Raw genomic sequence first — 13,223 nt, forward strand, 5'->3', positions numbered from 1 at the left:
CCTTTAAACAGCTTGGAAAAACCAGAAAAATGTCATGGCTTCAGAACCGTCTGATAGGATAATTGACATCATTTGAGTCAATAGGAGGTGTACCTGTGGATGCATTTCAAGGCCAACCTTCAAACTCTGTGCCTCTTTGGAAGAAATCAGCCAAGACCTCAAAAAATAAAATTGTAGACCTCCACAAGTCTGGTTCATCCTTGGGAGCAATTTCCAAACGCCTGAAGGTACCACATTCATCAGTACTAACAATAGTACAGAAGTATAAACACCATGGGACCACGCAACAGTCATACCTCTCTCTCGTAGAGATGGTGCGAAAAGTGCAAAATCAATCCCAGAACAGCAAAGGCCCTTGGGAAGATGCTGGAGGAAACGGGTACAAAAGTATCTGCATCCACAGTAAAACAAGTCCTATATTGAAATAACCTGAAAGGCCGCTCAGCAAGGAAGAAGCCACTGCTCCAAAACCACCATAAAAAAAGCCAGACTACAGTTTGCAATTGCACATGGGGACAAAGATTGTACTATTTGAAGAAATGTCCTCTGGTCTGATGAAACCAAAATAAAACTATTTAGCCATAATGACCATCGTTATGTTTGGAGGAGAAAGGGGGATGCTTGCAAGCCGAACACCATCCCAACCGTGAAGCACAGGGCTTTGCTGCAGGAGGGACTGGTGCACAAAAGAGATGGGATAATGAAGGAAAATGTGGCTATGTTGAAGCAACATCTCAAGACATCAGTCAGGAAGTTAACGCTTGGTCGCAAATGGGTCTTCCAAATGGACAATGACCCCAAGCATACTTCCAAAGTTGTAGCAAAATGGCTTAAGGACAACAAAGTCACGGTATTGGAGTGGCGTCACAAAGCCCCGACCTCAATCCCATGGAACATTTGTGGGCAGAACTGAAAAAGTGTGTGCGAGCAAGGAGGCCTACAAACCTGACTCAGTTACACCAGCTCTGTCAGGAGGAATGGGCCACATTTCACCCAACTTATTATGGGAAGCTTGTGGAAGGCTACCCAAAACATTTGACGCAAGTTAAACAATTTAAAGGCAATGCTACCAAATACTAATTGAGTGTATGTAAAATTCTGACCCACTGGAAATGTGATGAAAGAAATAAAAGCCAAAATAGATCATTCTCTCCACTATTATTTTGACACATTCTTAAAATCAAGTGGCGATCCAATTTTTTTGTACTAGGATTAAATGTCAAGAATTGTGAAAATGACTTCAACTGCATGTTGTAGCTAATTTGCAAAGATGCATTATGATAAGCTAAAAATATATTTTTTACAAAGATGTCAATTGTTACACCAAATTCCAGAATAGTCACATCATAGGTATCATTTTCCAAGTTGTTCTATAACATACTAAACATGTTCATAGTTACATAAAGGATGTACTGGCTGTAGTACACTTAGCACCTTTTTTCTATCTAGAACCAAGAGGTTCTTCAGCTGTCCCCATAAGAGAAACCTTTTTATAGCGGGTTCAACAAGGACCCCTAATTTTATTTATTTTTTCCTACGGGGACAGATGAAAAAAACCTTTTGGACCCCTTTTTCTAAGAGTGGAGAGCATTTGTGGAAAACCCTCTATGACAGCAGCACAGAGGTTTAGGAGAAGTGGAATACCTTGGAGTCAAACTTGCCGGCATTGTGCAGAAATGTCACGCAGATCTCATGTAGGCCTCGTATTTCACAGGAGTTGTTGTTGAAGCATTCGAACATGCCACAGCCCACATCCCCAGCATTCACCAGACAGTGCTGGATCTCCGCTGATGGAGGAACATGTTACTAAACAGGAGGGTGGCAAGCATGTTTGTGGTCTCTTCAGAAGAGAACAGTAGCTTGTTAATAATAATGCAACAGTCAATCTTGTGTCAATGTGCTGGTTCCTAGGGAATCATTGAAAAGTCCTCCAAATATGACTGCTGCTTTTTCAGTAAAGAATAATCCTCTTACAAATTATACAACCAACTGTGGAGATGTAATATTGTAAAAGTATTTAAAATGTTTCAGGGTTAGACTAGTGCTGTCAGGGCTCGTCCTGGTCGTTCTGCCGCCCTAGAGACAAAGAAAAATGGGTCCCTCCTATACAGTGGCGATCCGTCATTCAGGGCAGGCACATTTTTTGCAAAATAAAAAAAATAAAGGGTTGCTTGCCTGTTTTGCATGTAATTTTGGCATTAATACATTTATTTAACCAGGTTGGCCAGAACAATCTCATTTACAACTGTGACCTGGCCAAGATAGCGCAACAAGCAAGAGTTACACATGGGATAACCAAATGTACAGTCAATAACAAAAGAAAAATCTATATAGACTGTGCAAGTGTAGTAAGATCAGGGAGGTAAGGCAATAAATAGGCCAGTGGTGAAATAATTACAATTTAGCAATTAAACACTGGAGTGATAGATGTGCAAGTAGAGATACTGGGGTGCAAAACACCAAGATAAATAATATGGGGATGAGGTAGTTGGGTGTACTATTTACAGATGGGCTGTGTACAGGTACAGTGATCGGCAAGCTGTTCTGACAGCTGATGCTTAAAGTTAGACTCCAGCAACTTTTGCAATTCATTCCAGTCATTGGCAGAAGAAAACTAAGGAAAGGCAGCCAAAGGAGGAGATGGCTTTGGGGGTGACCAGTGAAATATACCTGCTGGAGCATGTGTTACAGGTGGGTGTTGCTATGGTGACCAGTGAGCTGAGATAAGGTGGAGCTTCACCTAGCAAAAGACTTAAATGACCTGGTGCCAGTGTGTTTGACGACGATTATGTAGCGAGGGCCAGCCAGCGAGAGCCAGCCAACGAGAGCATACAGGCTGAAGTGGTGGGTAGTATATGGGGCTTTGGTGACAAAGCAGATGGCACCGTGATAGACTAACATCCAATTTGCAGAGTAGTGTTGGAGGCTATTTTGTAAATGACGTAGCCAAAGATCAGTAGGATAGTCAGTTTTACAAGGGTATGTTTGACAGCATGAGTGAAGGATGCTTTGTTTTGCGAAATAGGAAGCCAATTCTAGATTTAATTTGGGATTGGTGATGCTTAATGCGAGTCTGGAAGGAGAGTTTAGTCTAACCAGACACAGGTATTTGTCCACATAATCAAAGTCAGAACCGTCCACAGTAGTGATGCTAGTCGGGCAGGCAGCAATTGGTTGAAGAGCATACATTTAGTTTTACTAGCATTTAAAAGCAGTTGGAGGCCATGGAAGGAGTGTTTGGCATTGAAGCGCTTTGGAGGTTGGTAAACAGTGTCCAAAAGGCCAGATGTATACAGAATGGTGTCGTCTGCATAGAGGTGGATCAGAGAAACCCCAGCAGCAAGAGCGACATCACTGATGTATACAGAGAAGAGAGTCGGCCCGAGAATTGAACCCTGTGGCACCCCCATAGAGACTGCCAGAGGTCCAGACAACAGGCCCTCTGATTGGACACCCTGAACTCTATCAGAGAAGTAGTTGGTGAACCAGGCGGGGCAGTCATTTGAGAAACCAATGCTATTGAGTCTGCCGATAAGAATGAGGTGATTGACAGTGTCGAAAGGATTGGCCAGGTCGATGAAGACTGCTGCACAGTACTCTTATCGATGGCGGTTTTGATATCCTTTAGGATCTTGAGCGTGGCTGAGGTGCACCCATGACCAGATTGCATAGTGGAGAAGGTACGGTGGGATTTGAAATGGTCGGTGATCTGTTAATTTGGCTTTCGAAGATTTTAGAAAGGTAGGGCAGATATAGGTCTAACAGAGCCTAGAGTGTCTTCCCCTTTGAAGAGGGGGATGACCGTGGCAGCTTTCTAATCTATGGGATCTCAGACGATATGAAAGAGGTCAAGTTGCTGCATATCGTAGAGTTATCGGTGGTGACAGTGCCTCAGTGCAGTGGGCAGCTGGGAGGAGGTGCTCTTATTCTCCATGGACTTTAGTGTCCCAAAACTTTTTGGAATTAGTGCTACAGGATGCAAATTTGTTTGAAAAACACTAGCCTTAGCTTTCATAACTGACATTGTATATTGGTCCCTGACTTGCCTGAAAAGTTACATATCACGGGGGCTATTCGATGCTAATGCAGAACGCCACAGGATGTTTTTGTGCTGGTCAAGGGCAGTCAAGTCTTGAGGTGAACCAAGGGCCATATCTCTTAGTGCTACATTTTTTGAAAGCACGTCACATCAGTTTGTAAACAATGTAAAAATATATAGTTGAGTTAATAAAGCTGCTTACAAAACAGTCAGCTCCAAAATGCAGGTGTTTCAGCCTAGCTCAAACTGCGCCTATACCCTGCAAAAACTAAATAAACACTGCTGAAGACTAGGCACGTGGAAACATGATTCGCGAGTTTTGCACGTTCCCGCGTCATTACATTGATGGATTACATAAACCCAGGGTATTAAAAAAAGTCGTCGTCAACATATTCACGGTGGTGTGTGGCTGCGCCGGGGGTAAGAACAGCTTGCTGTCAGAGCTTGTGTTGGCATTTCAACGGGAATGTGCTTGGATAAGAGTTGGTCACTCGGCGCATTGAATTACAGTGAAGTGACAGAACTAGAGATCACTGCGTACCTGCGTAGGACGACACTATAAAACCAAATTCTACTACAGGTCATTTCGGGGGACATCATTTTGTAAAAACTTTCATTCACAGTGAAATAGTTTCATGTGGCCTAAAAAGAATACGACCGGAGTCACAAGGGCATTGTGCACACCATTTTATGAAAACGTGTGAAACTTTAGACTATCCGGTGAATGTATAATCCGCATTTCACACATACAAGTACGAGGCAGTAGCTATAGCCTACAAGCAACATTTAGCCAACATACCGGTGTTTTGCAGTGAGAGTCGTCTTTTCTGATGGTTCAATTGTTTCTCTTGAGGGGTTTCGTGAAGTTCGTTTGGGTCGGTCGCCTTTACTTGCTGAAAGGCTATACAAAGAAAGACCGCCAAAGAAAATTTAAGTAGCATCTCCATTCGCACTAATACACTCCAAAAAGAAAATAGCATTGTGAATATATATATATTTTTTTAAATGTATTAAATTCAACTAAATTGATAACTTTCCAGTAGAGACGTGAATCAAAACGAGCATTGCGGGGGAATGGATGCTGCCTATATTTCCCTCAACTCTTATGTCAGTTTTAATGAAGGCGCTAAACAGGTGCTGTCGTTTGTGGCTGCCGACCAATCACATGTCAGGCATCCACGGCCAAAGTTTAAATGGCCTGCGTTCAATAACATTTCGCCATACTGTACTAAAGAATTGGAGGACGTATTGAAGTCAAAGGCTGTAATATATTTCATATTACAACGCAGTGATGCATTTATGGTTTTGAATTATGTGATGTGAAACTACAAAGTAAGGGTGGAGTTGGGTTTTTCAGATGCTGAATTGTTTGTTATAACAATGGAGGCTAGTAGTTACTGCTGTTGAGGTTTGCACTTGAAAAAGACCGAATAAAATGTTGAAATGTAGTTTCTTGAAGAGTGTGCATGCACATAGACATGGATAACAAAGGCTTGTGGACTACTAGGACACATGATATTGCCATTGCCTGAATGTATACAGTGGCACAGGAAAGCAATGTCCCTTACCCCCAAAGAACCTAAGCACATTGTAAATCAGTTACACTGATGGGATTATCACTTCTAGCCTCAATTAATCTGGCAGCTAACGGGGGTGAGAGAATGTCAGCGTGCCGTGACAGCCAGTGTGGCGGTAGGCAACTGCAAAGTAGTAGCCTTCATGAGGGACATGCTCGAGGGATCAGTTTTGCAATACTCCAGGAAAATGTCACTTAGTTTTGAGTCTTTAACGGAGAGATAGTCAATGGGGGGGGGGGGGGTACTATTCAAAATAGTTGAGTGGAAGTCAGGAGCCTTAGTTCCCATAGGCTGGGCAGTGATTTGTGGGAAATATCTTGCTGTCTTGCCTAAAGGTTACAACTGCATGAGAGGCATAGTACATACCATGGAAAACAGAATGTGACAAAGTGGCCTATAGTGCCAAAGGAACATAAGGTGAGAGAGAATCCGATGCCATTACCAGGGCTCAGTGCCAAGCCAAACATATCCCCTGTCATCCTTATATTGGCACTGTGTGTCAGAGGCACACTTCAGGAGGCCATCAGAAAGTATTCACACACCTTTGTTGCGTTACAAAGTGGGATTAAAATGGGTTTACAACCCCAAAAAATACTCTGTCAGTGGCAGACAAATTCTAACACTTGTAGTTATTGTCCTGCTGAAAGGTGAATTCATCTCCCATTATCTGGTGGAAAGCAGACTGAACCAGGTTTTCGCTCTAGGATTTGACCTGTGCTTAGCTGCATTCTGTTTCTTTTTATCCTGATAAATGCCCCAGTCATTAACAATTACAAACATACCCATAACATGATGCAGCCACCACTATGCTTGAAAATATGGAGAGTGGTTCTCGGTAATGTGTTGTATTGGATTTGTCCCAAACATAACACTTTGTATTCAGGACAAAAATGGAATTGCTTTGCAATTTCTTTTGCAGTATTACTCTAGTGCCTTGTTGCACAGGCTTCCTTCATTTCAGGCTGTCAATTAGGTTAGTATTGTGGAGTAACTACAATGTTGTGGATCCATCCTCAGTTTTCTCTTATCACAGCCGTTAAACTCTGTAACTGTTTTAAAGTCACCATTGGCCTCATTGTGAAATCCCTGAGCAGTTTCCTTATTTTCTGGCAACTGAGTATCTGTATCTTTGTAGTGACTGGGTGTATCGATAAACCATCCAAAAAGTAATTAATAACTTCACCATGCTCAAGGGGATATTCAATATCTGCTTTTTTTACCCATCTACCAATAGGTGCCCTTCTTTCCAGCACTGGAAGACCTCACTGGTCTCTGTGGTTGAATCTGTGTTTGAAATGCACTCTTCGACTGAGGGACCTTACAGATAATTGTATGTGTGGGTGTACAGAGATTAGGTAGTCATTCAAAATGAATGTTAAACACTATTATTGTACACATTGAGCCCCTACAACTTATGATGTGAGTTGTTAAGCACATGTTTACTCCTGAACATATTTAGGCTTGCCATAACAAAGGGGTTGAATATTTATTGACTCAAGACATTTCAGCTTTTTATTTTTGGTATTAATTAGGAACATTTTTGAAAAACATAATTCCACTTTGAATTAGGAATTATAGAGTATTGTGGGTAGGCCAGTGACAAAAGACAAACAAATATCAATCTAAGTCAAGGGGTGTGGATACTTTCTGAAACCACTGTACCTTAAAGCGGACTCTTTAAGTCACTTGAGTGACAATTCAATCTCTTCCGGTACAGTTTAGAAATGTGTATTAACAGTATATACAGAATAAAAATATGAAGGCAACAGGTAAGTGTTAGTCCCATGTTTCATGAGCTAAAATAAAAAGAAATTGTCCATAAGCACAACAAAAACGTATTTCTCACAAATTTTGTACACAAATTTGGTTACATCCCTGTTCGTGAGCATTTCTCCTTTGCCAAGATAATCCATCCACCTGACAAGTGTGACATATCAAGAAGCTGATTAAACAGGATGATCATTACACAGGTGCACCTTGTGGTGGGAATAATTAAAGGCCACTTTAAAATGTGCAGTTTTGACACACAACACAATGCCACAGATGTCTCAAGTTTTGAGGGAGTGTGCAATTGGAATGCTGACCGCAGGAATATTCACCAGAGCTGTTGCTAGATAATTGAATGTTAATTTCTTTACCATAAGCCACCTCCAAAGTTGTTTTAGAGAATTTGGCAGTACGTCCAACTGGCCTCTCAACCGTAGACAACTTGTAATCAAGGCAGCCCAGGACCTACACATCTGGCTTCTTCTCCTGCGGGATGGTCTGAGACCAGCCAGCCGGACAGCTGGTGAAACCTTGGGCTTGCACAACCAAAGAATTTCTGCACAAACTGTCAGAAACCGTCTCAGGGAAGCTCATCTGTGTGCTTGTCGTCCTCACCAGGGTCTTGACCTGACTGCAGTTTGGTGTCGTAACTGACTTCAGTGGGAAAATGCTCACCTTCGATGGCCACTGGTAGACTGGAGAAGCGTGCTCTTCACAGATTTATCCCGGTTTCAACTGTACTGGGCAGATTGCAGACAGTGTGTATGGTGTTGTGTGGGTGAGCGGTTTGCTGATGTCAACATTGTGAACAGAGTGCCCCATGGTGGCAGTGGGGTTATGATATGGGCAGGCATAAGCAATGCACAATGAACACAATTGAATTTTATCGGTGGCAATTTGAATGTACAGAGATATCGTGATGAGATCCTGAGGCCCATTGTCGTGCTATTCATCCGCTACCATCACCTCATGTTTCAGCATGATAATGCACGGCCCAATGTTGCACAGATCTGTACACAATTCCTGAAAGCTGAAAATTCCCCAGTTCTTTCATGGCCTGCATACTCATCCGACATGTCACCCATTGAGCATGTTTGGGATGCTCTGAATCGACGTGTTCAACAGCGTGTTCCAGTTCCTGTCCATATCCAGCAACCTTGCACGGCCATTGAAGAGGAGTAGGACAACATTCCACAGGCCACAATCAACAGCCTGATCAACTCTATGCGAAGGAGATGTCATGCTGCATGAGACAAATGGTGGTCAGACCAGATAGGGACTGTTTTTCTGATCCACGCCCCTAGTTTTTTTTTATAGGTATCTGTGACCAACACTAGATGCATATCTGTATTCCGAGTTGTGAAATCCATAGATTAGGGCCTAATTAATTGTTTTCAATTGGCTGCTTGCCATAAATGAACTGTAACTCAGTAAAATCTTTAAAATGGTTGCTTTTATATTTTCACATTCAGCAGACGCTTTCATCCAAAGTGACGTAGTCATTCATGCATACATTTGATGTATGGGTGGTCCTGGAAATCAAACCCACTATCTTGGCGCCTCCAACTGAGGTACAGGGGACCACAGAAATGCCCACAACCAGCATCTTCAACTCAGATGTCATAGACACTTTTCAAAACAATTTGTCTTTGCTTTCAGCAGTAAGGTGCTTAATTTGAGACGTCCAATGTGTTTGTTTGGAAAAGTCCAATTGGCTTAGTTAATATCATTAGCATTACTCCCAGCTGCCTGGTAAGGAGAGGGGGGTGGGGGGGGTGTCTGAGGTTTCCAAAGCATCTATCATTCACGGCTGTGTACTGAGGTCGGGGAATAATGGCATACTTCCCTCAGTAGTAGCAGGGCCCTAGGGATGGCCCCAGTGTTTATGTAACGGATGTGAAATGGCTAGCTTAGTTAGCGGTGGTACGCGCTAAATAGCGTTTCAATCGGTGACGTCACTTACTCTGAGACCTTGAAGTAGTAGTTACACTTTGCAAGGGCCGCAGCTTTTGTGGAGCGATGGGTAACGATGCTTTGTGGGTGACTGTTGTTGATGTGTGCAGAGGGTCCCTGGTTCGCGCCCGGGTATGGGCGAGGGGACTTTCTAAAGTTATACTGTTACATTTAGTTAGGCTAATATTAATGTTACGGAATGGGTGAGATCCAGTAATGGGACAGGGTGAGAAGCTGTCTGTCTCCCAGCAGAAGGCAAGTTCAGCAATGGCTTTCACCCTCTCTCCAAAGATGTATGTTCCTCCATGGCCAAATATGGTCAAATGTTGGCCCTCTGAAATGGCTGTAAATGGTTTAGAGTTGAAAGAATTTCGCAAGCTGATTACACAACTCCAGTTAAGCCGAGTTTAATTCATTCCCTCAATAGCGTGGGTGCTGAATGTTTCGGCTGTTGAATATACCGATATTTACTTTATTAACAACAGCTCAAGTGTTTACATAGCATAGACATATCACTCTCTAAACATCCTTAGTGAAAGTGTTCAGTGCCACAATGGCGCCAGGAGCATAAGTGACACTGAAGAACAGTCAAATAGGGACATACAGTACATTCGGAAAGTATTCAGACCCAAGTGCTTTTTCCACATTTAGTTAAATTTCAGCCTTATTCTAAAATGGATTAAATAAAAAAACACAATCATCACTCTACATACAATACCCCATAATGACAAAGCGAAAACAGGTTTTGCAAATGTATATAAAAAATTTATTTTATTTTATTTACATAAGTATTCAGACCCTTTGCTATGAGACTCAAAATTGAGCTCAAGTGCATCCTGTTTCCATTGATCATCTTTGAGATGTTTCTACAATTTTATTGGAGTTGTAGTAAATTCAATTGATTGGACATGATTTGGAAAGGTACGTTTATATGTTTATATAATGTCAGAGCAAAAACCAAGCCATGAGGTCGATGGAATTGTCTGTAGAGCTCTGAGACAGGATTGTGTCCAGGCACAAATCTGGGGAGGGTACCAAAACCTGGCACCATCCCTACGGTGAGGCATGGTGGTGGCAGCATCATGCTGTGGGTATGTTTTTCAGCGGCAGGGACTAGGAGACTAGTCAGGATTGAGGGAAAGATGAACGGAGCAAAGTACAAAAAGATCCTTGATCAAAACCTGCTCCAGAGTGCTCAGGACCTCAGACTGGGGCGAAGGTTCACCTTCCAACAGGACAACAATTCTAAGCACACAGCCAAGACAAAGCAGGAGTGGCTTAGTAACAAGTCCTTGAGTGGCACAGCCAGAGCCCAGACTTGAACCCGATCGAACATCTCTGGAGAGACCTTAAAATTGTTGTGCAGCGACACTGCCCATCCTACCTGACAGAACATGAGAGGATCTGCAGAGAAGAATGGGAGAAACTCCCCAAATACAAGTGTGCCAAACTTGTTGCGTCCTACCCAAGAAGATTTGAGGCTGTAATCGCTGCCAAAGGTGTTTTAACAAAGTAATGAGTAAAGGGTCTGAATACTTATGTAAATGTGACATTTCAGGGTTTTTTTAGGTTGTTTTTTTAACATTTGCAAGCATTTCTGGTTTTGTTTTGTCATTATCGGGTATTATGTGTAGATTGATGAGAAAAACAAACAATTTAATCGTAACAAAATGTGGAAAAAGTCAAGGGGTCTGAATACTTTCCGGATGCACTCTATATACTGCATGTCAGGCAGGGGTGATGACAATCAACCATGAAGTGGACTACAAGGACCACATAATCATAGCTATGCGTTTTCATGGAATGTGGTTGGTTGTTCCTTACTTTGAGACAATAGAACCCTACAATGGATGAGTTATGAGCAGGGAGTTGGAAGAATACAATGTTTGGTTTATCAACAAGTAAAAGTTGTAACATTCTAAAGCAATTGACCATGTTTTTGGCTAATTACTACCCGAGTGTTCTGTTTTTCTAAGACCTCTGTGCCAGGATTTGGCCAGGGTTGTTCCGGGTTTTGGTCACTAGATGCCCCCATTGTGCTTTTTGACCTTATGTTTTTTCCCTTGTTCCCCATTATTATTTGCACCTGTGCCTCGTTTCCCCTGATTGTATTTAAACCCTTAGTTTCCTTCAGTTCTGTGCTCTGTGTTTGTATGTTAGCACCCAGCCCTAGTGTTCTGTGTATTCTTGTCGTTTCCGGTGGATGCTCTTGTGGAATTCTGTTTTTGTTTTTGAGTATCTCTTAAGGCTTTTTTGTGCTATTCCTACCACCTTTTGGATTTACCATTTTTGTATTGAAGGACTTCTCCTTTTTACTTTATTAAATACACCGTCTTAAGTACTGCTGTGTCTGCCTCATCTTCTGGGTTCTGCTGACTATTCGTGGCTCAGTTGGTTAAGTGACTGTTTCTCACTCCGGAGACCCAGGTTCGTAACCGGGTCCTGACAGAAACACAGAGCCATAAATGAACCCAGAGGCAGCCAGTTCCCAGGACCTTTTGCCATGCTGTCCCACCACCAGGAGACTGTCCAACGCCACGAAGCCGCCCTGGTTCAGCAAGAGGCCTTAATGGCTAGACATTCTCATCTTCTGTCGGAGATGCTGACTTCCATTAAGCAAATATCTGATCGTCTTACCCCGGCAACAGTTCCCGTCCCAGTACCTCAGATTCACGTACCCATGGCAGTTAACCCCCTGGCTGAACCTCGTCTTCCACCTCCCCAACGGTTCTCAGGTGATCCAAGTGCTTGTAAAGGGTTTCTCACCCACTGTTCTCTCTCCTTTGAGCTACAACCCTCGTCGTTTCCCACCGACCGGTCTAAGATCGCTTATATCATCACCCTGCTGTCGGAAAAAGCCCTGGCCTGGGCTACTGCTGTGTGGGATGCCCATAGTTCCTGCTGTGCCAGCTACTCTGCCTTTGCTGAGGAATTCAAACGAGTGTTTCAAGGCCCAAGCAGTGATTCTGACTCAGCCAAACAGCTCCTGACTCTCCACCAAGGTTGGCGCAGCGTGACGGACTATGCCATCCAGTTCCGCACGGTGGCAGCAGCAAGTGGCTGGAACAACGAGGCGCTCACGGTGTGCTTTCTGAAAGGCCTTTCCGACACTATCCAAGATGAACTGGCCACTCGGGAACCACCGGACAATCTCGAGTCCCTGATCAAGTTGGCCTCACGCATTGACCAGCGTCTGAGAGAGAGAGAACTCAACCGTAGACCTCTAGCCCCTATCAGTCCCAGCTCCGAGTCCCCACCTTTATCCTCGGAACCCATGCAGATTGGACGCATCTCCCAGGCTGAGAGAGACCGCCGGATGAGGGAGCGACGCTGTCTATATTGCGGCAAACCGGGCCATTTCCGTTCCACGTGTCCCGGGCTCCAGGGAAACGCTCTGTCCCGTACAGACCGGGGGGAACTGTAACGGGAAACATAACCTCCTCCCATCCGTCCAACTCCCGTCTGCTCATTCCAGTCACCCTCTCCTGGGACAACCACAAGCTTCACCTTCAAGCCTTGGTAGACTCTGGAGCCGCAGGTAACTTCATGGATGGTGTCTGGGCGAAGGAGAATGGCGTTCCCTCTGAACCTCTAAGTGAACCCATGAGGGTCACTACATTTGATGGAAGCCCTTTGGGATCTGGACTTGTCACTCATGTCACTACCTCCTTGCGACTTTCAGTTTCACAACACCAGGAATTGATGAACTTTCATTTGATCTCCTGTTCCGAATTCCCTCTCGTCCTTGGATACCCCTGGCTTCACAGCCATAACCCTCACATCGACTGGTCTGTGGGCACTATCAAGCAGTGGGGTCCTACGTGCCAAGCTACTTGTATTTTCCAGAATTCCCGAGTTCTACTCCCGAGTCTTTAGAATCCATCGAC

At 43.6% G+C, this 13,223-nt stretch overlaps 1 protein-coding gene across 1 annotated transcript in view; it reads right to left on the reverse strand.

Moving 5' to 3' along the window:
* LOC135547883 (stanniocalcin-2-like) overlaps positions 1-13,223 on the reverse strand; it is a 33,518-nt gene that overhangs the window by 1,395 nt on the left and 18,900 nt on the right. The window contains exon 4 of the mRNA XM_064977096.1: positions 1,645-1,787. Coding sequence (XP_064833168.1) covers positions 1,645-1,787 — 143 coding nt within the window. The remainder of the gene's footprint in view (positions 1-1,644; positions 1,788-13,223) is intronic.

The sequence above is a fragment of the Oncorhynchus masou genome, chromosome 11 (assembly GCF_036934945.1).
Source record: "Oncorhynchus masou masou isolate Uvic2021 chromosome 11, UVic_Omas_1.1, whole genome shotgun sequence".
NCBI lineage: Eukaryota > Metazoa > Chordata > Actinopteri > Salmoniformes > Salmonidae > Oncorhynchus > Oncorhynchus masou.